General features: G+C 36.3%; 1 protein-coding gene across 9 annotated transcripts in view; it reads left to right on the top strand.

Moving 5' to 3' along the window:
• Positions 1-26,420, top strand: part of ATP8B4 (ATPase phospholipid transporting 8B4 (putative)) — a 289,860-nt gene that overhangs the window by 207,574 nt on the left and 55,866 nt on the right. For all 9 annotated transcript variants that reach the window (XM_046009963.1, XM_046009960.1, XM_046009964.1 and 6 more), the window contains 6 exons: positions 3,159-3,324; positions 8,664-8,852; positions 15,669-15,784; positions 18,777-18,941; positions 19,962-20,073; positions 22,054-22,159. In XM_046009963.1, the coding sequence (XP_045865919.1) occupies positions 3,159-3,324; positions 8,664-8,852; positions 15,669-15,784; positions 18,777-18,941; positions 19,962-20,073; positions 22,054-22,159 (854 nt within the window). The remainder of the gene's footprint in view (positions 1-3,158; positions 3,325-8,663; positions 8,853-15,668; positions 15,785-18,776; positions 18,942-19,961; positions 20,074-22,053; positions 22,160-26,420) is intronic.

Raw genomic sequence — 26,420 nt, 5'->3', positions numbered from 1 at the left:
TAATGCCATCTGTCTTCATTTTTGAAGATTTTTTTCTTTTTCTAACTTCATACTTGGATGCTTAATAACTTCATTTTTCCTTTTTTATATACAAATATTTGTTTTTTAATTTTTCTCTGAATACTTCTTTAATTTTATCACATAGATTTGGCCTATAGTTTACTAAACTAATTTTATTTTTGTCATATCAATTTGAATATTGAAACACAGGTTTTTTTTTTAATTTTTTAAAGATTTTATTTATTTATTTGACAGAGATCACAAGTAGGCTGAGAGGCAGGCAAAGAGAGGAAGAGAAGGAGGCTTCCTGCTGAACAGAGAGCCTGATGCGGGGCTCGGTCCCAGCGGACCGGACCCCGGGATCATGACCCGAGCCGAAAGCAGAGGCTTTAACCCACTGAGCCACCCAGGTGCCCTTGAAACACAGGTTTTTAAGGGAGAGTTTTAAAATTGCGAAGGGGATAGAGTTTTCTCCCCTACTTTTTTGCACTTGTAATAAAAGAACAGATTTTAATTGTTTTTACTTTCTTGGAATTTATGGGGTTCTATTTGTGACTTAATATAGTCAATTGTTGTCGGTGTTCCAGACTTTTTAAAAAGAAAGTGTATGTATATTTTGTTTTCAAGGTATAAATTTAGCTAGATGTCAGTTATTTATACATTGTAAATTATATTATTTAGGTCTTCTATTTCATTATTATCTTTTATCTATATCACCTCTTAGCATAAAAGAGAACAATTAAAGTATTTTGAAAATCTTTCTATATATATATAGCTCTTATATAGCTTGAAATCTTTGTTTTGCAAGTATTGATGCTACTTGAGGATAAATTGATACTCATAGTTGTACATTTTTATTGTGAATTACATAATTTAACATTAAAACTGCTCTCCTTTGACTCATTTAATTCTTCTTGTCCTGAATTCAATCTTAGTTGATGTTAATGTCATGACTTCTGGTTTCCTTTCATTTGCATGTGCCCACCTGTTATTTTCTGTGTTTCTGAATGATTTTGTGTGTATAGCGTATGGCATGCTTATATATAGCATATATAAGATTAGAATTTGCTTTGCATTCCAATCTTTTAATAATTGAATTTGGGCCATCTTCATAGGGCTATGTATTGTCTTAGTTAAATATTTGAGGTTGCATTTTGTGTCCAACATTAAAATAATTCTTTATATGGATTCTTTATTCTGTATGTATGCATTTCTTACAATGTCTGGGAATATTAGGAAAGTATTTCATTTTTTTTCTACCATATACTTTGAAGAGATTATTTAATATTCTTAATACTTTTTTTAAGGCAATTTCTATTAATTTCCTAACATAAACAATGATGAAATTATATTTCTCCTTTCCCTCATATTTTCCTATTGTTATATTTTATATTTTTATATTTTTCTTAGTCCTAAATACATATGGATTTTTATTAGTTGATTTGAAACTTTAAATATCATCTTATCTTCAAAAATAAAATGAGGAAATCCATATTTTCCAATTTTTTAGCTGTCTTTTCATCTTGCATAGTCAAGGTATATAATACAGACATTTTGTTTTGGCATCTTAATCTCTATTTCTTTTAGACTTAGTCCTTCAGTTAAAGGAATTTAGTGCTCACCCTTAACTAGTCCTTTACTAATGATTTTCCCAGTTATCTCTTATTTGGATGAAGCTCATCTTCTAGTTTCAAGAAGCGTTCATAATAATGAATTGTGTGCTGAGTTTATACTCAAATGAGAGCTTGATTGGTTATAATCTCTTTGAGTCACAGTTTCTTCACTGGGAGTGTTAGGGAAGTCTAAGGTCAGTGTGTATTTTACTCCTTACTAGTGAGTTGATCATTCTTTTCTCCAAATGCAGTTGTTTTCAAAATTTCTTACATGAACCAAACGATCTATGATTAAATAAGTCTCTGTGATTCTGGGATACACAACTGAGTGTCCTGTATGCAGGTCTTCTCAAATACTTGGATATAATAGAAAATATTTTATAGTTTCCAAAACAAAGTATATATTAAGAGGATTTTCCCATCAACTGTTTTTTTTTTGCCAAGACACTATCATAAGATTAGTGTTTTCAGTAATAAACTTTTAGAAGTACATTCTGTGCTTTCCAGAAGTTACTGAATTAACAGGGACCTTCACTATTGAATCATCCTCCACTATTTTGTTCTACCGTATTTCTTTTATCATGTTTTTCTTTTTCTCAACACATTTTAAAGTGTATAGTTAACTGTTATTAAAAATACTCATGATGTACGGCGGATTTCTAGAACTTTCTCATCTTGCATGATGGAAACCCTATACTCATTCAACAGCAACTCCCCATTTCCCCATTCCTCCAGCCCCTGGAAAAACCATTCCACTTTCTGTTTCTATGAGTTTACTATTTTGGTACCTCATGTAAGTGGAGTCATTCAGTAGTTATTCTTTGGTGACTAACTTATTTCACTTAAACATGTGCCTTCAAGGTTCATTCATGTTGTGGTATAAAGACAGGATTCTCTTCTTTATGGCCGGATAATATTCCATTGTATCTGTATGCCGTATATTCTTCATTCATTCATTTGTTGATGGATATTTACATTGTTTCTACCTCTTAGCTATTGTAAATAATGCTGCAGTGAATATGTGAGTGCAAATATCTCTTCAAGATCCCAGTTTTAATCCTATCATTATTTTATGCAGTACCTCCAGAGAGATCTGAGAAAATATGCTGTGATAAAACACATTAATATTTTTGCATTGGAAAATATTAATTCATAGTAAGTGGACTAAAAAAAGTCTATAATTAGACACATACCATTTTAGGTCAGATATTGCTGCCAATATGAATTCAAGTCAGGTCAGGTTTTGCCACTGAGTAGGTTTTGAAAAAGATATCACTTTTAGGGCTTCTGTGTATGTTGGAGTAGCAATAAGTATTTGAGGATCTGTACAGCCGTTGCATTTTTTTTTACTTATGGTTTCGGAGGGGTCACTGCTTTGGTGCTTGGCTCTGAAATGAGAAGATAATATTTAACAGTAAGGAAGAAACAGAAAGCCTTTGTAGTACCAGATGTTTGGGACTGAAAAATCATACAAGCACTACAAATACATAGAGGAAGTCTTGGATTGAGATGTATAGTTTTCCCCCCTCTATTTTTCTTCTACAGAAAAATGAGCCTATGGACTTCTCAGTCAATCTCCAAGCAGATAGAACATTTCAGTTCTTTGACCACCGTCTGATGGAATCTGTTAAACTGGGGGATTCTAAAGTGTATGAATTTCTTAGGTTACTTGCCCTTTGCCACACCGTAATGTCGGAGGAAAATAGTGCAGGTAAGTACAAAGTATGTCCCAGTGGTGAGCCTTTTTAATTTTTTTTTATAAATATATAATGTATTTTTATCCCCAGGGGTACAGGTCTGTGAATCGCCAGGTTTACACACTTCACAGCACTCATGATAGCACATACCCTCCCCAATGTCCATAAACCCCCACCCCCTCTCCCAACCCCACCTCCCCCGAGCAACCCCCAGTTTGTTTTGTGAGATTAAGAGTCACTTATGGTTTGTCTCCCTCCCAATCCCATCTTGTTTCATTTATTCTTCTCCTATCCCCCTAACCCCCCATGTTGCATCTCCACGTCCTCATATCAGGGAGATCATATAATAGTTGTCTTTCTCCAATTGACTTATTACACTAAGCATGATACCCTTTAGTTCCATCCACGTCATCACAAATGGCAAGATTTCATTTCTTTTGATGGCTGCATAGTATTCCATTATGTATATATACCACTCTTCTTTATCCATTCATCTGTTGATGGACATCTAGGTTCTTTCCATAGTTTGGCTATTGTAGACATTGCTGCTATAAACATTCGGGTACACGTGCCCCTTCGGATCACTGCGTTTGTATCTTTAGGGTAAATACCCAGTAGTGCAATTGCTGGGTCATAGGGTAGTTCTATTTTCAACATTTTGACAGAGTGGTTGCACCAGCTTGCATTCCCACCAATAGTGTAGGAGGGTTCCCCTTTCTCCACATCGTTGCCAGCATCTCTCATTTCCTGACTTGTTAATTTTAGCCATTCTGACTGGTGTGAGGTGATATCTCATTGTGGTTTTGATTTGTATTTCCCTGATGCCGAGTGATGTGGAGCACTTTTTCATGTGTCTGTTGGCCATCTGGATATCTTCTTTGCAGAAATGTCTGTTCATGTCCTCTGCCCATTTCTTGATTGGATTGTTTGTTCTTTGGGTGTTGAGTTTGCTAAGTTCCTTATAGATGTTGGACACTAGCCCTTTATCTGATATGTCGTTTGCACATATTTTTTGGTGAGCCTTTTTAAATCAGAAATGATACTTCATTTGAAATATTTGGAATTAGAAGGATGTTCAACTAAAAGTATACATTGCATAAGGGGTTTACCTATCACCAGCTTTTCTTTGCACTTATTCATATACTGAGTATTTTCCAAAAATTATGGAGAGACTGAAAAGGAGAGAAAAAGAAGAGAAATATGAGTAGACATGGAAATGGAAAGATGAGGCCCAAATGTGCAAGTACAAGGGGATGAAATCTTTCTAATGATTGAGAACCATATTTAACTGTGAGCTTCCTGGTAGCCAGGACGAGCAGGAAAATAATAGCTCAGGTGTTTAGCTCTCATCATTAACACGAACAACTAATAGGTGCAGATGATGATCATGCATATGTGTACCTTGACATTCTTGCTACCATTTCGTATTATCATTCTTAAATTTTACCCATTCTCATGGTTATTGGGTAATACCCTGCCATAAAAAGGTATTTTGAAGTGAAGAGATACATATGTATATATCCTTTTAACTATTTCTATTTCTTGCTTTAAGATATCAAATTCTAAGTGAAGGTTTACATCACTGAGTGGGGGAAATTATTTTTCTCTCGTATTAAACCTTTAATTACAGGATAGCTTAAATCTGTATGTTAAAGTACCTTGAAAAACAAAGTTTTCTTATATAAATGTTAGTTGTGGAAAAGAGTAGAACCCAAATCTAATAAACTTAAAATTTATAGTTGTATAATTAATAGTTGAAGCTATTGCTTTAATTTTAAATGTGTGCTGTTTCATGGAGAAGTCATTTGGGGAAGTTGACATTCTCATTTCCTTCATCAGGATGAAATTTTAGAAGCAGGAAAGTGGAAAGTACAAGAGTTTTTGATAGAATTTTTTTTTCTATTTTAGTGCATTGCAATTAAAGAGATAACAAATTTAGGATTTTTTTTCTTATTGCCCCATTATACTTGTCCTTTAAAATTTGTTGAGGCTTGCTTTATGGCCTGGTATGTTTTCAGTTTCTATAAATGTCTCATGTGTGCTTGAAAGGAATGTACATTCCATGGTTATTATGTCCTGGGTCCTAATATATCCATGAGATAATATTTGTTAATTGAATTGTTCAGTCTCCTTCCTCTCTGTGGATTATTCTGAGTCCTTGATTTCACAATTAGTGAGTATGTTAAAATCATCAACTATTGTGGTGTATTTGTCTGTTTCTATTTGTAGCTATGTCAATGTTTACTTTTTATGTTTTAAGGTCATGTTATTAGTTAGATACTCATTTAGACTTATGTCTTTTCAAATTAAACTTGTATCAGTATACATTGATTCTCTTAATCTCCAGTAGTATTTTTGCCTTAAAGTTTATTTTGGCTGATGCGGATATAGTTATAGATGTTTTGCTTTTGTTAATATTTGCATTACCTTTTCCCACTATCTATTGCCAACTTACCTGTCAATCTTTTCTTTGTGTTTTAGACACATCTTTTGTGAGTGGAATAATTTTTGACATTTAAAAATATACTTAGTTTGACAGAATAAAAGGTTAAGCACAACATTTAGTCCATCACCTTTATTGATTATTGATAACCATCTTATTTGTATTTTATAGTTGTCCATCTTTTGTCTTAGTCTCTTCTTTTTTTTTCCCCCTCTTATGGATTTATTCTATTTTTACTTCTGCTGTTTTGGAATCCTTATTTGCATTTGAGCAGTTAGCCTAGAAGTTTTAGCATAGTGAACTTATCAAAGCCTAAGCCTTCTTTTGAACACAACAAAGACTTTAGAACCCTTCAACAGTAATCAACCCTGTAAGAAGACTTATTAGTTCTCTCGTCATGTATTTTTTTTAAATCCCACAAGATGTTTTTATTGTTTTTATAGTCAGTGTTTCCTTAGATTTATCCTATATACTTGTTAATTTTTATGCTTTTTAATGCTTGTCCTATCTCTGATCTTCTGTTCCCATAAAGTGTATTCTTTAGAATTTCTGTTAGGGAGAACCTCCTGGTAGTAAACTTTCAAAAACTTTGTTTGAAAAACAACTTTATGTCATTCTTATTCTTGAAGATTTTGCTGTGTGCAGAAATTTAAGGTGATGATTTTCTCTCAGCACACTGAAGGTACTCCATTGTATCCTGCCACTATTTCTGTTACTGTATAGTCAGCTCTCAGTCCAGTTGTCAGACTGAAGGTCATCAGTCTTCTCCCCCTGGCTACTTTTAAGATTTCTCCTTCCATGTTCTCACTGTAGATGTGGGTTTTTATAAAATTTATATTGCTTAGAATTCATTGAGATTATTGAATCTGTAGAATGTCATCTCTCATCATTTCTGGAGTTTCCTTGGCCATGTATTTTTTTCCAGTGTTGCCTCTGAATCATTTTCTCCTCTCATGTTAGATGTTCAGTGTCAGGTATTTTCACTCTGTTCTCATCTTTTAAGAAGTCTCTCATTTTTCCCTTTCTTTGTCTCTTTGAGATATATCCTGGAATTTTCTCCATTTTCCCCCCAGTACACTACTTCTTTCTCTAGTAGTATCTAATTCGCTTCTTTTAATTGTTAATTTCTATTAGGTCTTTTGTTCTTTATCAAATCTGCTTAATTTTATGCCTCTTTTATTTTTGAAATCTATTTATTTGTGTGTGCTATTTTTAATAATTCCAATATCTGCTGTTTTTGCAGATCTTTCTTCTTTCTGTTGGCTCTCATTGTGTCTTATTTATTGGGATTTTAATAATTTTTCACTTTGAGATGACCATTTTACTTGGAAGTTTGTTTTTAGAAATCCTTTGGGTCTTAGGGTGAAGGCTGGTTCCTCCAGAGAGGACTTGCTTTGCTTTGGTCAGTATTCTAACACAGGAACATATTAAACTAAATTTTCAATTTTTTTAAGCCACTTAGATATTGTGAATTTAGGGTGCAAATATGTGAACCCTCAGAGGCTGGAAACCAACAATCAAGTTCTAGTTCAGAAAATGCTCTCAAGGCAAAAGCTGGCTACAGTCTTCTTTTATTCATTTTATTTTTTTCCTCAGTCTTTGACCTGAACAATTCTTATTTTCTTACCAGTACCTCTTTCATGAATGTATTTAAAAAATTAAAATGTTTTATATGGAATTGTAGTTGTTTGTAGCAGGGAAGTTGGTCCTGGCACCTAGTTTACCATGTTGCCGGAAGTGAAAGTTATGTCGTTTCATAGGTAAATCAAGTAATTGTTTTAATTCCTTTTCCTTTTTGAATTTAAAAATTAATTTATGCCTACTATATAAGGGAGAACCACACAGTACCAAGTTTATAAAGGCAAAGCTAATAATTCCTTCCATGAACTCCTCCAATCTCATCCCTACAGTGATAACCAATGAAAACATTTGGTGTGTATCATTTCATCCTTTCCACTTGTGCATATATATTAGAATATATATAATAAGCAGATGGTTTATTTGTTTTTGATGAAAAGGAATCATAGTATACACATTAATATGCAATTCATTTTTTAAGAGTTTATCTTGTACAGTACTATAACTCAGTAAATATGGTTACAACTCTGCCTACTTTTTCTGATATATTTTTACAAAGATAATACAATTATATGTAGAAGGTTTTACCTTATACATGCTGTATTTTTATGGCTTTTTTGTTTTGTTTTACTTTGTTTTGTTTTCTTCATTTCATTCTTTTTCTTCTTCCCTCTTATTCTTAGCCTAATACTTTCACAATATCAGGCACCAAGAATGAACACACCAGTTTGATTTCTTACATTTCAAGAGTTTCTTGTATGCATTCTCATGAAATGGTCATTAGTAGCAGACTCAAGTGGAATTTGGAATATCTGCTCCATTATTCTTTGGCTGTATGATCTTATCCAAATTATATAACCTCTATAGTCATAGTCAGTGGTATAAAATGGAAAAAATAATTTTAATAATCCCTACCTCAGGTCTGTGAGGATTATGTAAGTTAACAGATATTAAGTGTTTAAGTTTGCACAGTTCTAGTCACTGAAAATACAAGATTCAGCCTCTGACCTATGAAACCTCCCCTATTATGGAAAGGGAGATGTAGAAATGGCATTTTTGTAGAGATGACAAGGGCTGTGTTTGTGATCTGCATGGTGTCCTGTAGTATCTCACAGGACAGGCACTTAGTCCAGCTGGTTGGCAAGTAGAAAAGTTCTCATTTCTGGAACTAACGCTTGAATTCAATGTTCCAGAATGAGTTGACATTAGTATTGGCAGTCTGTGAATTTTAGCCATTAATCTCAGTATTAATGTGTTTGTTTCTTTTCCTTTTTTGTTTAATAGATTTTTTTGTGTGCTATTGTTTAACATAGTAGTTTCTTTTCCTTTTAGGGCAGCTGATTTACCAAGTTCAGTCACCTGATGAGGGGGCTTTAGTGACTGCTGCAAGGAATTTTGGGTTCATTTTTAAGTCTCGAACCCCAGACACGATAACAGTAGAAGAATTGGGAACACTGGTTACCTACCAACTGCTTGCCTTCTTGGACTTCAACAATATCAGAAAAAGGATGTCTGTCATAGGTATGGCTGGTAGCTGAGATTATGTTTGATCTTCTGATAGTACTCGTTACATTGCTGCTTCTCAAGAGTGATTTCACTCTTGGTTACGTACTGAGAGTTATGTTTTGGGTTTTTTGGTGACTTTATGAACACTGTTCATTTTCAACTTAGACTTAACACTGCAATAATAAGTCTAAGTAACATATCACAAGTGCTTATTAAGTCCATCACTGTTAGAGATGTTCCTCATGAATTAAGTGATTTAACTGTCACAACAGCCCTATAAGGTAAGTACTATTATTTTTATGCCCATTTTAAAGTTAATAAAACTGAGACACGGAATTAATAGATCTTCAGATACTACTTGCGTTTCTAGAGATGTTTCCCAATATAACTGCTTTAGTTAAGGCTCTGATCACCACTTACTTGTATTATTGCAGTATCTTCAAAACCACTTCCCTTTAAGATAATACTCTGTGTTGATACAAGGGTATTCTTTCTAAAACATTGGCCTGATTTTGCCATCACCTACATAAAATCCTTGGTGGCTTCTTAGAACTTAGAGGGTAACATTCTTAGCAGGACATTCAAGATTATTTGTAATCTGACTTCAATCTACTTTTCTTCTATTTCCCCAAACTTCCCAAGCCTCCCTAGATCTTGCCATTTCAGGCATGTATTGAGTACTTTTACACTTTGCGTGTGCTATTTCCTCTACTTGGACTTTCCTCTTCCCTACTTCTTTTAGAAAACGTCTACTCACCTGGAAACTTAAGTGTCCAACTTAAGTGTCTCTTATTCTCTCAATTCTTTCTCTACTCTCCAAATAGCAGCACTGTCTTCTTCCTCAGAGCACTTTGTTCATAAACCAGTGTGATACCAACCCTGTGATACTCACGAGCTTCCCAGGTGTTAGAGTATGAGCTATCTGAAGGCCAGACTGTGTTTTAGTCATGTTAAAATGCCCAAGGCCCAGCGCAGAACTTGAAACATAATAGATTTTCTATAAATGTTTGTTAAATAAGATTTAACCCAGTACTTTGTAAATTATGAATACCCTGATCATCATATTAAATCAGTTTCTACTATAGAAAACATGTGTATACATGATCAGGATTTTGGCCTCTAACTACTGGAAACTAGCCGTGAGAGATTGCTCTCAGCAGGTAAAAGCCAAACATCATCTGGGGATGTTTATGTTTATTTATTTATTTTGAACAGGCTGTAGGCAGTCCTCATTGGTGCTGCTGAAGAGCACATATGCTGCTCTAGGCATTGGCTTAATGATGTATTAGCAGAAGTAATCTTCTTTTTACAGCTTCAGGAGAGGTGTTACTAATGTTGTGTTGGCTTAGAACTGGCTTCCCTTTGCTATGAGGGTGTTGACAAAAACCTAAAATTGCTACACAGGGAAACTTTTGGCTTTTCCCCAGCATCAGTCATCACTACGGGCTGTGGAGAAATCATAGCCTAACCACAAACTTCAGATGTTTGACTTAATGGATCCCATATGAAGAAAGGTAATGTTCCACCACAGAATGCATGGAAGCTTGTGGGCTTTATTTTGGTTCTGTTTGGTTTTTAATCAGGAGGAATTTGAAAGAGGGGCTCCAGTAGGGTAGAAAATTCTCTATTTGACAATAAGGCACAAAAACAGTGCTAGTCTCATGACTGTCACATGGCTTGGTCTGTGAGGACAACACCCTGATGTGAGGACTCAGATATTTGCTGCTCTTGCTGCCCCTTTTCTTCTCTTCCTCCTCCTTCTTCTCTTGTTCCTTCTTCTCCTCTTCCTTCTCTGCTTCACCCTCCTCCTCTATTTCTTCTTCTTCCTCTTCATCCTTCTTTTCTTCCTCTTCCTTTTTCTCCACCTCTGTTTCCTCTTTCCTTTTTTTTTTTTTTTTTGAGAGGGAGCTATCATTCATTGAATCATGAATGTATAGTTTTGATACTAGTACTACTTTCATTCCAGGGCAAGAGCCCTAATTTAATTCAGTTACTTACATAAAAACAGATTTCTATAAAGAATTTTGTCAGATGGTGTAGAATCTACTATATTGATAAACATATAGATCTTGTTATACACTTTTAAAAGGACTAATTATCATTGTGTAAATAAAAATACAGAGATAAAATTCAAAGATACTTGTTAATAGAGGCAAGTGGCACATAAACATGAAGGAAGCAAAAATTGAGCTAGGTCCTTGAAAAACCCTTGCAAGATCTTTAGTAAGAGTTGCTCAACTCTAAACTTTTTAGAGATGATCAAAATACAGATCACATTGCCATATGACAGGCATTTCTCTGTGTGGATATATGAACAGCCTTCCAACTGAGATATGGCAAAATAGAATTATTCATCACCCTTTACAGTGTTGCTATTATATTTACTCTTATAGCATACACCTGGAAACCACTTCTTTTTTCTTTTTCTTTTTCTTTTTATGTCACAAAGGCATAACTGTTGCTTTCAATGAATTTTGTATAATTATAATTCAACTCAAGCAAATATTTAGCAAGTGCCTATCATGCGCCAGAGACTTGATGCTAAGGGAGAATGTGGAATTGAAGTGTTCTGTGTGATTGCACCCAGGAGAAGATGGTGAAATAGGGTAGGAAATGGGCTGGAAAAGAACAGGTCTTTTTTTTTTAAAAAAAAAAAGATTTTATTTATTTAGTTGACAGGCAGAGATCACAAGTGGGCTGAGAGTCAGGCAGAGAGAGAGGGGGGAAGCAGGCTCCCTGCTGAGCAGAGAGCCCGATGTGGGGCTCAATCCCAGGACCCTGAGATCATGACCTGAGTCAAAGGCAGAGGCTTAACCCACTGAGCCATCCAGGCGCCCCGGAAAAGAACAGGTCTTAATGATTCCTGTTTATGATGTATTAAGAGTGTCCAAACTTGATCTACATACATAGGGTGTACATAGGCAATTGCAGGATTCTAAGCAATAGTGTGAAGATGACTCTGGCAGGATTACAGTAGAGTTTGGAGAGAAGCAGGGTTGAAATAAGTAAAACCATTTGGGTTAATGTGATAATATAGGCAAGAGGGGAAAAATTCATATCTGCAGTTGGATATATGGGTGGTGGAGGGAGAGGAGCTTTGATTATGGCTGGATATCTGATTTGGGAGACAGAGTGAATGGTGAAGCTTGTTATTGAGATGGAGACTTAAGAGAAATACATAGTCATTTGAGGAAGATAATGTGTCCAGTTTGAGTCTGCTGTGCCTGAGCACATCCAAAAGGAGATAACTAGTTGGTAGTTGGATGTACAGATTGGAAGGAAGTGCTGGAGATAGATTTGGGCAGGAGATGTACACTTAAAATCAGTCATTCTGTCACTGGAACCTGAAGCCATAGAAATGAATGTGACCACATGGAGAGTGAAAGGGGAATTAGATCATAGGAAAATCTTTAAAGAACACCAATATATAAAGGACCAGCAATGGGAGAAGATTTATAACTAAAAAATAAATGATTTTTGATTTTTTTCCAGTCTCTGCCCACATGTTATCTTGACCATTTAAAACTGTTACGTTCTTTTTAATTTAATTTTTTTTTGAGAGAGAGAGAAAAAGAGAGGGTGTGTGTGTGTGTGTGTGTGTGTGTGTGTGTGTGAGTGTGTGTGTGTGTGTCAGGGGAGGCATAGAGGGACAGAGAATATCTGGAGCAGACTTCCCACTGAGCATGGAGCCCACCATGGGGCTCAATCCTATGACTCTGAGATCATAACCGGAGCCAAAATCAGGAGTTGGATGCTTAACTGACTGAGCAACCCAGGCACTTCTCTTTTTATTTTGAAAAGGCTATCTTCTGAAATGAGTGAGATTTGATTAGCCTTGAAATTTCCTAGCAGATATGACTAGAAGCCTGAATAAAGAGATGCAAAACCTGCTGAGCTGCAAAAGGAAAGGTTTAGTGAGTAAAATTAAGCAAGATTCCATGAAACTAGATTTATACAAACTCAAATTTAAAGGGGCTAATGCTGGGTTAAGAAAAAAAAACATGGAAGAAATGGCAATCTTCACTAAATGAGAAAAATGTAGATTGAAAAGGACTTTAGAAGTTAGAATGTTTAGATATCTCCCTTTTTCATATGTAGAAACTGAGATGAAGAGATGGTAAGGGATTTCCACAAATCATAATTGGCTTGTGATTTCCTAGACCAGTGATTCTCCATGTGTGGTCTAAGGAACCCTAAGAAAACTTGGGAGATTTTCAGAGAATGCACAAGGATAAAAACATTTTCATAATAATACTAATGTTATTTGTCTTTTTCCTTATTTTTCTCATGAGTGTGCTGTGGAGTTTTATAAAAGTCACAGGATGTGTGATATCACAACTGATTGAACTACAGAAGCAGATAGGAGAATCCAAACACCTTTTAAGCCAGATGTTAAAGAGAACTGCTATCATGTAAAACAATGCCACTCCCCAAGCTACATTTTTTTTGTTGTTGTGGAAATTATAATTATAGAAATGTTATTTATGTTAATATGTAAAATGTTTATTATCATAATTATAACAGTCATTATTATGGTAATATAATTATTATCATAAGACCATTGGTATAATAATATTTCTCAACTTTAATTTCTAATATGGTAAATATTAATAAATAAAACCCACTTCAAAAAAGCCCTGGAGTTCTCACAAAGTTTTAATAGTGTATAAGGGTTCTGAGACCAAAAAGTTTGGGAACTGATGTCCTAGCCCAGACTATAAACAATAGTCAAAGAGAAGTCATACTGGTAAAAGTAGGATGCCCATCCTTGGCCTTTTTAGCTCTGTGATGGAAGGGAGAAAATATGGGGAAAATTATTAAATTGGATGGCTGTAGAAGAAAAGCAAAAGAAAGCTAGGATTAAATGTTCCCACCCCCCTCCAGCTTGAACAATTAGATAAATTATATATGCACTTTTCCTTTTTCCCCAACATGGGCAATTAGAGGCAGAGTACAAGAAGAACTGCATGAGTTCTGGTAACTAGGAGAGCTGACCAAGGGTTTTAGGAGAGAAGACAAGCCCTAGACAAGTCCCAGTACAAAAAAGTTCCCAGGGTGTATTAAATATATTTAAAGCCAGGAGGAAACTAGAATAGATGAAATATTAAGTAAGAGTAGTTAAAGGTAAGAAGGGAAATTAATTTATTGTACTTTGGTATTTATATTCCATTAAGTCAAGCTCTAAATTTTATATTGTTAAATTAATAGTAGTCAATATTTATGTTCATTTGTTTTGAGACATTCTATTTTTATAGAAAAGGTACAATTGATTGGAAAGCATATAACAATCTTTGATATGATGAAGCTTGTGAAAGTCATTGTTTAGACCATCACATCATGACCCAGAAAGTTGTCTTAAACTGTAGGTAGTTCCTGGAAAGAAATATATTGCCATGTCATGTCATGTCTTGTCATGTCTTCATTCATTTGTTCATTCAACAAAACATTAAGGGCCTAATATGTGCCAAGCTGTAAAGCCAAGCCTACAAATGTAGGCCAAGCATTTCATAGTTTAAAAAAAGATTTGACGCACAGATTTGTACCCCTGGGGATAAAAATACATTATATGTTTATTAAAAAAAAAATTGGAAGGGGAGGCGAACCATAAGAGACTATGGACTCTGAAAAACAACCTGAGGGTTTTGAAGGGGTGGGGGTGGGAGGTTGGGGGAACCAGGTGGTGAGTAATAGGGAGGGCACGTATTGCATGGAGCACTGGGTGTTGTGCAAAAACAATGAATACTGTTACGCTGAAAAAAAAATAAATAAATTTAAATTAAAAAAAAAAGATTTCACAGTGCTGTGAAGTGTGTAAACCTGGCGATTCACAGACCTGTACCCCTGGGGATAAAAATACATTATATGTTTATTAAAAAAAAAATTTTGGAAGGGGAGGCGAACCATGGGAGACTATGGACTCTGAAAAACAACCTGGGGGTTTTGGGGGGTCAGGGGTGGGAGGTTGGGGGAACAGGTGGTGGGTAATGGGGAGGGCACGTATTGCATGGGGCACTGGGTGTTGTGCAAAAACAATGAATACTGTTACGCTGAAAAAATAAATAAAATGGATAAAAAAAAAAGATTTGACGGCAATATGTGGGACAGCCAGAGGAAGGTTTAAAGACTGGAAATGAAGGGAGGGGAACCTCCTCAGGACTGTCATTCCCAAACCTGGGGAGGGGTGACGGATTAAAAACATAGCCCTAACTGATACAGTCTTCCAGTTAAAAGAAGATAGAAGCTAATTTTGAAAGCCCCCTGTGAGGTATGCTTGCAGGCCAGGATTGTGACTGAAAAGTCAACCACCAAGAATGAAAGAAAGGGCTTTCCAATGAGTAAAGAGGGTAAAGAAAAACATCAGCAAGGATGGAAAACTAGTGCATAAACCACGGCTTCAAGTGGCTAGAATTCCATGTGGAGATCATTTGGCATAACAGTGGTAGCTGATTCCTACAGTAGGACTTGAGTTTCACACCAAGAGACCTGCAGGCAAAGCTCTCAATTCTGTTCAATCCAGAAGACTTAATTTGAATTTATCAACCCTTCAAAGTAGTAGGCAAGGAAAATGGTAAGGTCATTCACATCTGAATAAAAACACTTGTATCCAAGTTTGGGAAATCAAAGGATTCCTGTAGCTGGAATATTTCTAAGTTAATAGAACAAGAATATGGCCAAGTGACTTAGATAGTGACCTTCTAATTAAAGGCACTGAATATTTTACTACTGGCTACAACGTTATGCCCATTTCCAAATTTCCTGGCAGGAGCCCTAGGAAAGTCTAGTTTTGACAGATTTCGTTGATTACCTACTATGCAAAATTTTTCTTTTCAGTTCGAAACCCAGAAGGCCAGATAAAGCTTTATTCCAAAGGAGCGGACACTATTCTGTTTGAAAAACTTCATCCATCCAATGAAGACCTTCTGACATTGACGACAGACCATCTCAGTGTAAGTACTTCTGTCTGAAGGTTAGCACAATGGCCCTTTGGCCGCTTGCTATGATTAGGTGTTATTTTTAAAATATCAGCGAAATGATCTGACTTTTGAAATAGAAAGCACCGGAAACTGTGCCAGAGAATGTCTGGAACTGGCACATGGACACCTATAGTTGCCCTGCTGAAAGTCTTACCACAGATGGATTAATACACAGCAGCTGTGAAGTAGCTGCTGAGTGTAGGCTCCTGAACGCTGGCTGGGGAAAGGCTCAGGACACCTAGGGAAACCTGCCCAAACTCCCCTGCAGTTTGAGACTTCTTCCCTTGGAGACTGGCTTTGGAAAGAGAAGTAGGACAGTTGCATTCCCTTGGGTTCTAATTGTCTGAAACCAATGGAATTTTTTATGATTACCCCTGGGGAATAGCTTAGGGTCTCGCTTACATGCTGAAGGGAAATGGCAGCCAACTTCCTCCTCCAGGGGTCCTTCTGCTCGGGTCGTAAATCATGATGAGTCACTTATATTCTTTACATTGAAGCTACCAAATACACACATTCTGAGACTATGCACAATTTCTTTACAAAAGCTTTCTGAAGGGAGCAGGAATAATCTTTGGCATACATATTTATGCCATATAAATTTGGCACATATATTTTGGCAAAAGAGGAGGAGTCTATGAATTAATATGATTATTAACTTGATTTAAACCTGAAGATTCAAGCGTCTCTCTAATATTCATTAGAAGTTCCATTTAACAGAATATGAACTTTAAGGGCAACTGGTCAAAACTCCCATATCCTCATTGGTTTCTCTCCTTTAAAAAAATTATTGAGGATTCATGTCCTTTGTCAAGCTCTATATTTAATACAAAACATTCCCTGGATCTTTAAAAAATAAACAAACAAATAAAACAAAACAAAATTCTGCCTGACTTTAAGTTTAAAGAATGATGGTTTAGTAATATTGGTTACACACATAGCTATTGTTTTTTTCTTTCCAATAGAGCATTCTTGATTTTCTTTTAATCTTTTCCAGAAGGCCGGCATGGTCTTTTTAATTTTTTTTTGTGTGTGTGAAAACAACATTAGAATCATAAGTATCTGATTTTTGCCATTGCTCAAACACCAAAGGCCTTGGATTTTCGTACGTTTTCCTCTCATACTAAAGTGTAGGAAGTCTAATTTGGTCTTTTTACATTTCTTTGCAAAAGAGATTTTTTCCCCAGTAATATCAGTTTGACTTGTTCTTTTCCTTCATTCACTTAATTCATTTTGGCTTTAAATTCTGAAGTTTTCAATTTATATTTAATAATTGCTTTTGAATTCTTTAATGGTAGGAAACGACCTTGCTCAAATGCTCATTTAGGATTAAACTTGTGATTCATGCACTAATTAAATAACTTAAATCATCTGTCCCCTTTTGTAACGTCGTCTTAGAGTTGATTTACTGTTGAACAGAATAGGGAGGAAAGCACTGGCCATGCCCAGTGTGGTTGCAAGTTAAAGACAAAAAGTGCTTCTGTGAATTAAGGAGACAAAAGATCATTACAAGGCAATAACTAGATTTTCAGATCAGTAGGGGACCCAGTGGTGGTCTTGCAAAATGTGATTACAGTGTCCAGAGTGCTACCAATTGCCTACAAGATAAATTCGGATAATGTTTTCATGGTCTCTGTGGGCAAAACCACATCATTGCAGCATGCACTGAATTTACTTTCCATTTACCAAGTTAGGGTGTGTCATGATGTAACTTGTGCCTGATCACGAACCTATGTCTGTTCTATAAGCCAAAACACAACAGAGAGGATATGCTCAGTGGCAATGCCCAAAGGAGCAGAAATGTTCTAAAAACACTTGCAGTGTAGAGGCGCATAAAATGACCACTGGAGGCCTAGACAAAGTGGGAGGTTTTTAACATTTCCCCAAAGCAATCTACATGTTTCTAACTATTGTGGCTATGTGAGACACTTTGCAACTACCAGTGTCCTGTTTTTATTTATTTATTTTTCCTATTAGAAGGATAAAGCACCAAAGGTATCATTTGAGATCGTCAGTTTAATGAGACACTAAAGGAAAAGTATGACTCTTCAATTAATTTGACCAATTATTAAATAATAACTCCGTAGAAATCAGTTTGTCAAAGAGTAATTTTTAAAAATAAAATGACTCGATGTTTTTTAAATTTCTAAGAATTTTCATTATTAAAATAAAACTTATATAAAAAAAAGGAAGAAAATTTAGATGATCTAGAATGAACAGTTAAAGTCAGCCTCTACTTGCTTCCCAGAAACAAATATTTGTTTTCTAAATTTTTTGCCTCACTCTCCCTTTTGCCCCTAGATATTATTCTTATAACCTTAATATGTTTCAACCTCTATTACCTGACCAATGTTTATCCATCTGTAATTGACTTTAGCTTTTTATTATGGAAGATTTCAAGCATAAACAGAAGTAAGACTCAATTAATTTTAGACCTAGCTATATTATTAGGTGGAACATGACAAGACTGGTGAAATGTCATGCTGCCATCTTTTGAGAGAGTTTCTGCCTTTGATTTGAGAGCTATGGTTCCTAAGGATCCTGAGGATCCTTTCCTCTCCACTGGAAGTCAAGGGCTATGTGCCATGAAACAGGCTGGGTCTTTCTTACTGCCAGGAGTGCTTCCTTTATGCAGGGGGGTAGGTTGAAACCAATATATATTGTTTCAAACGTGTATCTCAAGTCATGGGTGTGGTTGATCACCTCTCACCTGGGGCACTTCAGCAGGCATTGCCGCTGTCTTTAGGGAGAAGGCTAGCTCCCCTGAATGTTTTAACCCCATAGAAATAAAATACCAAATATAAACATATCCCATTTCCAAGGGGATTAAAAAGTTGGGGGTCAGGATGGCCAAGTAATACTCTTGGGACAAAATGAATGTAAGTGAACAACTTAATCCATTATTGTTGCTGTTATTTCCATAGTTACTACTCTGTGATGGTTCCTAAATCTGTGTCTGCTCTGGCAGGAATTTGCAGGGGAAGGCCTTCGAACCTTGGCCATTGCATACAGAGATCTGGATGACAAGTACTTTAAAGAGTGGCACAAGATGCTTGAAGATGCAAACACTCTGAAGGATGAGAGGGATGAACGGATAGCTGGGCTATATGAAGAAATTGAAAGGGATTTAATGGTATGAGTTTAGAAGCATGATGGTTTGTGTTTACAGAAGGGATAGTACATGTTTAGAGATCTAGCATAGGAATAATCCATAAATCATTTTGCACATAGCAGATGTTACCCTTTCAAACAATGAGTCATGCTTTATACATTGGCTTCAAGTTTGCCATGTATGGCCCTAGAGAGCCTAGAGGATTATTTCTATTGGCAGTAGATTATATAATTGGAAGTTTCCCCAAAGTAGAAGATAGAGGCATCTCTATTCTTTGTCAGCCTCTGGTATGTCCTTGATTTTATGTTTTGTTTTTTTGTTTTTGTTTTTGTTTTTGTCTCCCTGCTTTATGATCTACATTTTTAAGCAGGAAAACTTTGCATGAAGTGTAGCTATAGCTCTAAACCATCCTAGGCCCTGAGGTTCTGATGATTTCTGTGCTGCCCAGAGTATGAACTACTCTTCCCTGAGGCCCCAGTGGTTAGGATGGTTAGCAATTGTGAGGTACTAAGGAGTATGTTATATTCATCCCTGGATGAAATATCATGCAAGACCCTTTTTATGGCATCTGCTGTTTATGGCATCTGCTGTTTATGGCATCTGCTGGTGTGTTAATTTAGGAGAATGTCTCTACTTTTTTGTGATCCTTACTATGAGATTAGGGCTCTCCTTTGGACCTTTCCATGTTGATATAAGCGGGGAAGAGGCTGGGGAGTTCTTCAGTTCTCAAAGCCCAAATGGCTTCTGATAGTTTATGCTTATATGTTACCTGAGCATATCAGACCCCTCATACATTCTGACCTCCAGGATCTCTGTCATTAATTGGTGTAACTGTCAGTAGCCTTGATTTGGGAACCTCCACTTGAAGACCTTCCCAACCCATCACTGCATATAATAAGATGCTTGTTGTATCAATGCTTCATAACTTCCATCTTCAGTTCATGTTCCTTGGCCTCTAAACTCTGTGATTTAAAGCCATAGATACATTGTGGTTGTTGTTTGCCTGCATTAACATAAGGTATTCTCTATTTTTCAATATAGCTACTGGGTGCGACTGCTGTAGAAGATAAGTTGCAAGAGGGTGTTACTGAAACGATTGCAAGTTTATCATTAGCTAATATTAAGATCTGGGTCCTAACAGGAGACAAACAAGGTAAATTGAAAATGGGATGTTGATGATGTCTTGAAGGGGGGGCAGTAATTTCTCTGGTAAAATTTTAATTAACCAGAAAGCTTAATGAATTAGATATTTACATAGCCCTTCACACAGGAAAGAGTTGAAATAGAAAAAGGAAAGCTGACATATTACAAAAATTTATTATTTAAAAACAACAAATAATGAATTATCTTCTATAATATACTTTTCAGTCAGTTGAGTTTCAGCTCACTTGCTTCTTAAATATAATAATTTCACCTGAAGGAAATGATGGTATTAAAAAATGTTTATTGTTTCATGTGAACACTGATCCCAGTCAGGACAAAGAGAGGCACAGCACTGAAGTAGGACATTGGAGCTCTCAGGGGCTATTTCTTTAGTTTCTTGGTGGTAGGGAGGATATTAGGGATGGGGTCAGGATGGTAGGCAGGCTTTGGGGAGACTCAGGGAAGTGGCTGTTTATCAACTGGTGTGGAAATATTCTGGCATTTTTTTTAAAGATTTTATTTATTTATTTGAGAGAGAGACAGTGAGAGAGAGCATGAGCGAGGAGAAGGTCAGAGAGAGAAGCAGACTCCCCGTGGAGCTGGGAGCCCGATGCGGGACTCGATCCCGAGAGTCCGGGATCATGACCTGAGCCGAAGGCAGTCGTCCAACCAACTGAGCCACCCAGGCGTCCCTATTCTGGCATTTTAACAATAATCACAGGTGTACCAGTGCAACCAGGCTAAGTTCCAGGACTGCCCATGTAGTGGTACAATGAGAGCGGACCCACTTTCAGACATGACAGAACACCAGGTCAACAGAGAAAGAGTCATCATGTTCAGGGTCTGTGTTTCCTAAGAAGGAAAAGGGATCGGTACATTTTGGATCCATTGCTAGCAGTGATAGTTAAAACAAAAGTGATTTTATTCTAGGTCATCTGTAAACCAGAATATTTAGTAAATTGGCACACATATGTTTTCAAGATTCTATCTACTTGTTACGTATTTTTTAGAACATCGGAGGATTTGTAGATATGATAAGTCCGTTCCCCAGGTGTTCAGCCAAATCACTGATTACAAAAAGTCAACAGTAGAGAGTTGAGCTCTGTGGTATGTTAGTAGAGACTTCCTAGAGTTTGATGTTGATCAAAGGGTACATTCATAACTCTTCACTTAGTTAGGAATATACACAGGTTTACTCTTATTTAGTTTTCATTTCTGTGGCTTATACAAAAGATATGCTAAGATTTTATCAATCGCCTACAGACTTAGGGCAAATCTAATTATCCCACAGAATTAGCAAGGGCCTAATGACTCAATGGACTGAGAAACAAATGACCTTGTTGAGGATAGAAGGGCTACCTAACTATCCAAGTGTCCAGGTCTACAGAAGTGGAGGAAGGACTGCTCAACATTATGTACTTGTCCACTTACCTAGTCACAGCAGTCCTCGTGGTGCTTGAGGTGATAGTCAAATTCCAAACTTTAATTTACTTAATGGGAAAATGGCAACGTTGTCCTGAGAGAACTATAAAGCTGTTACGAGAATATTTTTGCTGTTCAACTGAACAATTTGTGTTTTCAATGTGTCTATCACATCCGATCGAATAATAACTAAATTAAGTATTTTAGCTCTCCAAAGTCAGTATTCGGGACTTCAGGTAAAAAGTTTTTTATTTATACATTTCACTATATCACAGGCCTCAGGGTATTTTCATAAATACTAATTTTGGGAATCAAGAAGTTTTTTTTTCCCCAAAAACTAGATGAGAAGGCTGAGAATTCATAGATATTGCTACTTCTCCAGGGTTTTAACAAGGAGTGAGTTTGATCATGGAATCTGGATCTTTGAATTTAGCTCTGGGTGTCTTGGATTTTATCTCCCATCATGCTCTCTCTGACATTAATGGGTAATGCCTCAAAACTTTTATGGAAAAGGTACTTATGTTATTAAGTAATATTCTAACTGAGGCGGGTTTTATTTTTGTATCAGAAACTGCCATCAACATTGGCTATGCCTGCAACATGCTGACTGATGACATGAATGACGTGTTCATTGTAGCAGGGAACACAGCAGTGGAAGTCAGAGAAGAACTCAGGTAAGTGTTGAAGGAAAGAAGAAAGGAAGAGGGAGGGACAGATAGTTGAGAAAGTTGAAAGGCCCTTTCTAGTTCCTGTGGCCTTATTTTTCTTCTTCCCAAGTGTCTCCTAAACTCCTAAACTCCTGTTCATAAGTTTGACATCAGTAGTGAAACATTGTCTTTAGGCCTCCAACATTTTCCAAATATTTTAGAAAAGGATTTCAAATCATTTATGTTGAATTATCCTTTAAAATATGCATTGGTGAGTAGCTCTTATATGATGAGTGATCAGATTCAGTGAGGGCATTTGTTTAAAATAGTAATTCCCTAACTTCATTCTGGCCCCCAAATTAAGAATCTCCAGGGGATAGGGGATGTATTTTCATAAACACCTAGATGAAATTATGATCAGATAAATTTGGAAAACACAGCTGCAGGAGATGGCATGTAAAGTTGGAATAGAGTCTTTCAGGATTAAAGAAAGTAGGTACTTTGACATAGTTACTGTTAAACCCAGCTGTATAATGCTTATGAGAAATAGAATATTGTGAAATTTGTGTAACTGCTACAAATACTGGAAAATATGTAAGTGCTGAGATTAGGTATGAGTGGACAAACATTAACTTTTGAAAAATAATGTTTCTTAAAATCTGTCAATTTTATTCTTTATTTTTTACTATTTCATTTTAAGAAGAATATTTTAAAAGTCTGCTTGATTATGTTCCCAGACTTTTAAAAAATGCTGTCTCATAACAATATTTGCTTACTAATGCTTGCAGTAGCATCTCTAAGCTCAATCCATTTTGGTTCTGGCCAAGCAGATTATTGTGTTAGGGACAAACTGCTCATATCTTGCTACATTCTAGATGAGGCTAACCTCCCCTCAACACAACAGTAGAATACTATGGGCTTCCTTAATGTGTCTCCATCATTACACTTTTGTTCCTGAACCTTGAAAAGAAAGGAAGTCTTAACTGTCGGCACCACCAGTTGCTACTTGTAGGTCAGGTTTCCCAACTTCCACACTTTTTTACTCCCAGTAGAAAACTGCTGTACATGCTGGTTGGAAGCTATGACAGACTGTAAGTCTTTGCCAAATACATTGGGAAACTGGAGAAATATTCATAATTTGTTTAATAATTAAAAACAAATATTTTAAGAGAATCTCTCTAGTGTACTGTTGGATTCTATTGGCTAGTATCTCATTGAGAATCTTAGCATCCATATTCATCAGGGATATTGGTCTGAAATTCTCCTTTTTTGATTGGATCTATGTCTGGTTTGGGGATCAAGATAAAGCTGGCCTCATAGAATAAGTCTGGATGTTTTCCTTCTGTTTCTATTTTTTGAAACATCTTCAGGAGAATAGGTATTATTTCTTTCTTGAATGTTTGGTAGAATTTCCCAGGGAATCCATCAGGTCCTGAACTCTTATTTTTGAGGAGGTTTTTGATCACTGCTTCAATCTTGTTACTGGTTATTGGTCTATTCAGGTTGTCAATTTCTTCCTATTTCAGTCTTGGAAGTTTATAGGTTTCCAGGAATGCATCCATTTCTTCTAGGTTGCTTAATTTATTGGCATGTAGTTGTTGATAATAATTTCTTGTGCTTGTTTCTATTTTATTGGTGTTAGCCATGATCTCTTCCCTTTTGTTCATAATTTTATTAATTTGGGTCCTTTCTTTTTTCTTTTGTATAAGTCTGGCCAGTGGTTTATCAATCTTATTAATTCTTTCAAAGAACCAGCTTCTAGTTTTGTTGATGTGTTCTACCGTATTTCTGATTTCTAATTCATTGATCTTTGCTAGGATCTTAATTATTTCCCTTCTTGTGCATGGGTTAGGCTTAATTTGTTGTTGATTCTCCAGTTCTTTAAGGTGTAAAGATAGTTTGTGTGTTTGGGATTTTTCTATTTTTTTTAAACTGAGGCTTAGATGGCTATGCATTTCCCCCTTAGGACTGCCTTTGCAGTCTCCCATAGATTTTGGACTAATGTGTTTTCGTTCTCATTAGTTTCCATGAATTGTTTAAGACTGCATGGTACTAGCACAAAAACAGACACGTAGACCTGTGGAGCAGAATAGAGAGCCCAGATATGGACCCTCAACTCTATGGTTAAATGATCTTTGACAAAGCAGGAAAAAATATCCAATGGGAAAAAGACAGTTTCTTCAATAAATGGTACTGGGAAAGTTGGACAGCTATATGTAGAAAAATGAAACTCAACCATTCTCTTACATCATACTCAAAGATAAACTCAAAATGGATGAAAGACCTCAACGTGAGACAGGAGTCCATCAAAATCCTAGAGGAGAACATAGGCAGTAATCTCTTTGACATTGGCCACAGCAACTTCTTTCAAGACATGTCTCCAAAGGCAAAGGAAACAAAAGCGAAAATGAACTTTTGGGACTTCATCAAGATCAAAAGCTTCTGCACAGCAAAGGGAACAGTCAACAAAACAACGAGGCAACCCACAGAATGGGAGAAGATATTTGCAAATGACACTACAGATAAAGGGCTGGAATCCAAGATCTATAAAGAACTTTTCAAACTCAACACTCCAAAAACAAATAATCAGGTCCAAAAATGGGCAGAAGACATGAACAGACACTTCTCCAATTAAGACATACAAATGGCTAACAGATACATGAAAAAATGTTTATCCTCAGTAGCCGCTGGGGAAATTCAAATCAAAACCACACTGAGATACCTCCTTATACCACTTAGAATGGCTAAAATTGACATTGGAAGAAACAACAAATGTTGGATAGCATGTGGAGAAAGGGGAACCCTCTTACACTCTTGGTGGGAATCCAAGTTGGTACAGCCACTTTGGAAAACAGTGTGGAGGTTCCTCAAAAAATTAAAAATAGAGCTACACTATGACCCAGCAACTGCATTACTGGATATTTACCACCAAAATACAGATTTAGTGAAAAGAAGGGCCATATGCACCCCAATGTGCATAGCGGCAATGTCCACAAAGGCCAAACTGTGGAAAGAGCCAAAATGCTCTTCAACAGACGAATGAATAAAGAAGATGTGGTCCATATACACAATGGAATATTATTCTGCCATCAGAAAGGATGAATATCCAGCTTTTGTATCAACATGGATGGGACTGGAGGAGATTACGCAGAGTGAAATAAGTCAAGCAGAGAAAGTCAATTATCATATGGTTTCACTTACTTGTAGACCATAAGGAATATCGTGGAGGATATTAGGAGAATGAAGGGGAAAATGAAGAGGGGGGAGAATTAAAGGGGGAGCCAAACCATGAGAGACTATGGACTCTGAGAAACAAACTGAGGATTTTAGAGGTGAGGGGGGTGGAGAATGAGTTAGTCCAATGATGTGTATTAAGGAGAGCATTGCTTGGAGCACTGGGTGTTATATGCAAACAATGAATCTTGGAACACTACGTCAAAAACTAATGATGTACTGTATGGTGACTAACATAACAATAATAAAAGAAAATCTCTTTAAATGACCTTTATTTTGGAGGGGAGTTAACTCTTGCTGAAGGAAGATGGGTGTGAGCAGATCTAGACTGTATTGTGCCTAGTGCTAAATGCTTTGAACCAGTGCTGTTGAAACTGTTATAAGCAGGATACATGTATTATATTTTATTCCCAAGGCAACCCAGTGTTAAGCATAATCATTTTCCTTATTTTACAGGTCAGGAATTTGAGGCATAGATAAGATAGATAACATGCCTGAAGTTTTATAACTGGCTAGTGGTTCAGCTGGTATTTGGAAATAGCATGGTCCCAGAGCCTGTACACTGAATCACTTGCCTCATGTGTCTCTAAACATACTTTGATGTGTTTTTACTCTCTTTAAATGATTAATATAGTTTATGGTGACTAACATAACACAATAAAAAAAAGATTGACATAAAAATTATAATTTTTGAGGCATCTTACTGCTTCTCTTGAGGTCAACACACACAGGAGTAGTGATGAGAGCAGAATAAATTCCAGGGAAAGACAGAAGATGTAAGAGGAATGGTATGGAGCTCATGTTAGCTGGGCCCAAGTTTGGATCTTGGCTTCATACTCACTGGCAGGCTGAATTACTGTAAATATTCTATTCAGCCTCTCTTTGATTTTTTCCTCATCTGTAAATGGGAAAGTATACAATTATCTTCTCTGAAGATTATTTTATTCAGGAGATTAAAAGACGTTGGAATGTAAAGATTTGTGGCTATTCAGTTAGCACCCTTCTTGCCTTCCCCCTCTCTTTTCACTTCCTCCATTCCCCTTTATCTCTCTTC

Source organism: Meles meles, chromosome 6 (assembly GCF_922984935.1).
Source record: "Meles meles chromosome 6, mMelMel3.1 paternal haplotype, whole genome shotgun sequence".
Classification (NCBI taxonomy): Eukaryota; Metazoa; Chordata; class Mammalia; order Carnivora; family Mustelidae; genus Meles; species Meles meles.
This window is presented reverse-complemented; position numbering and strand designations above follow the sequence as displayed.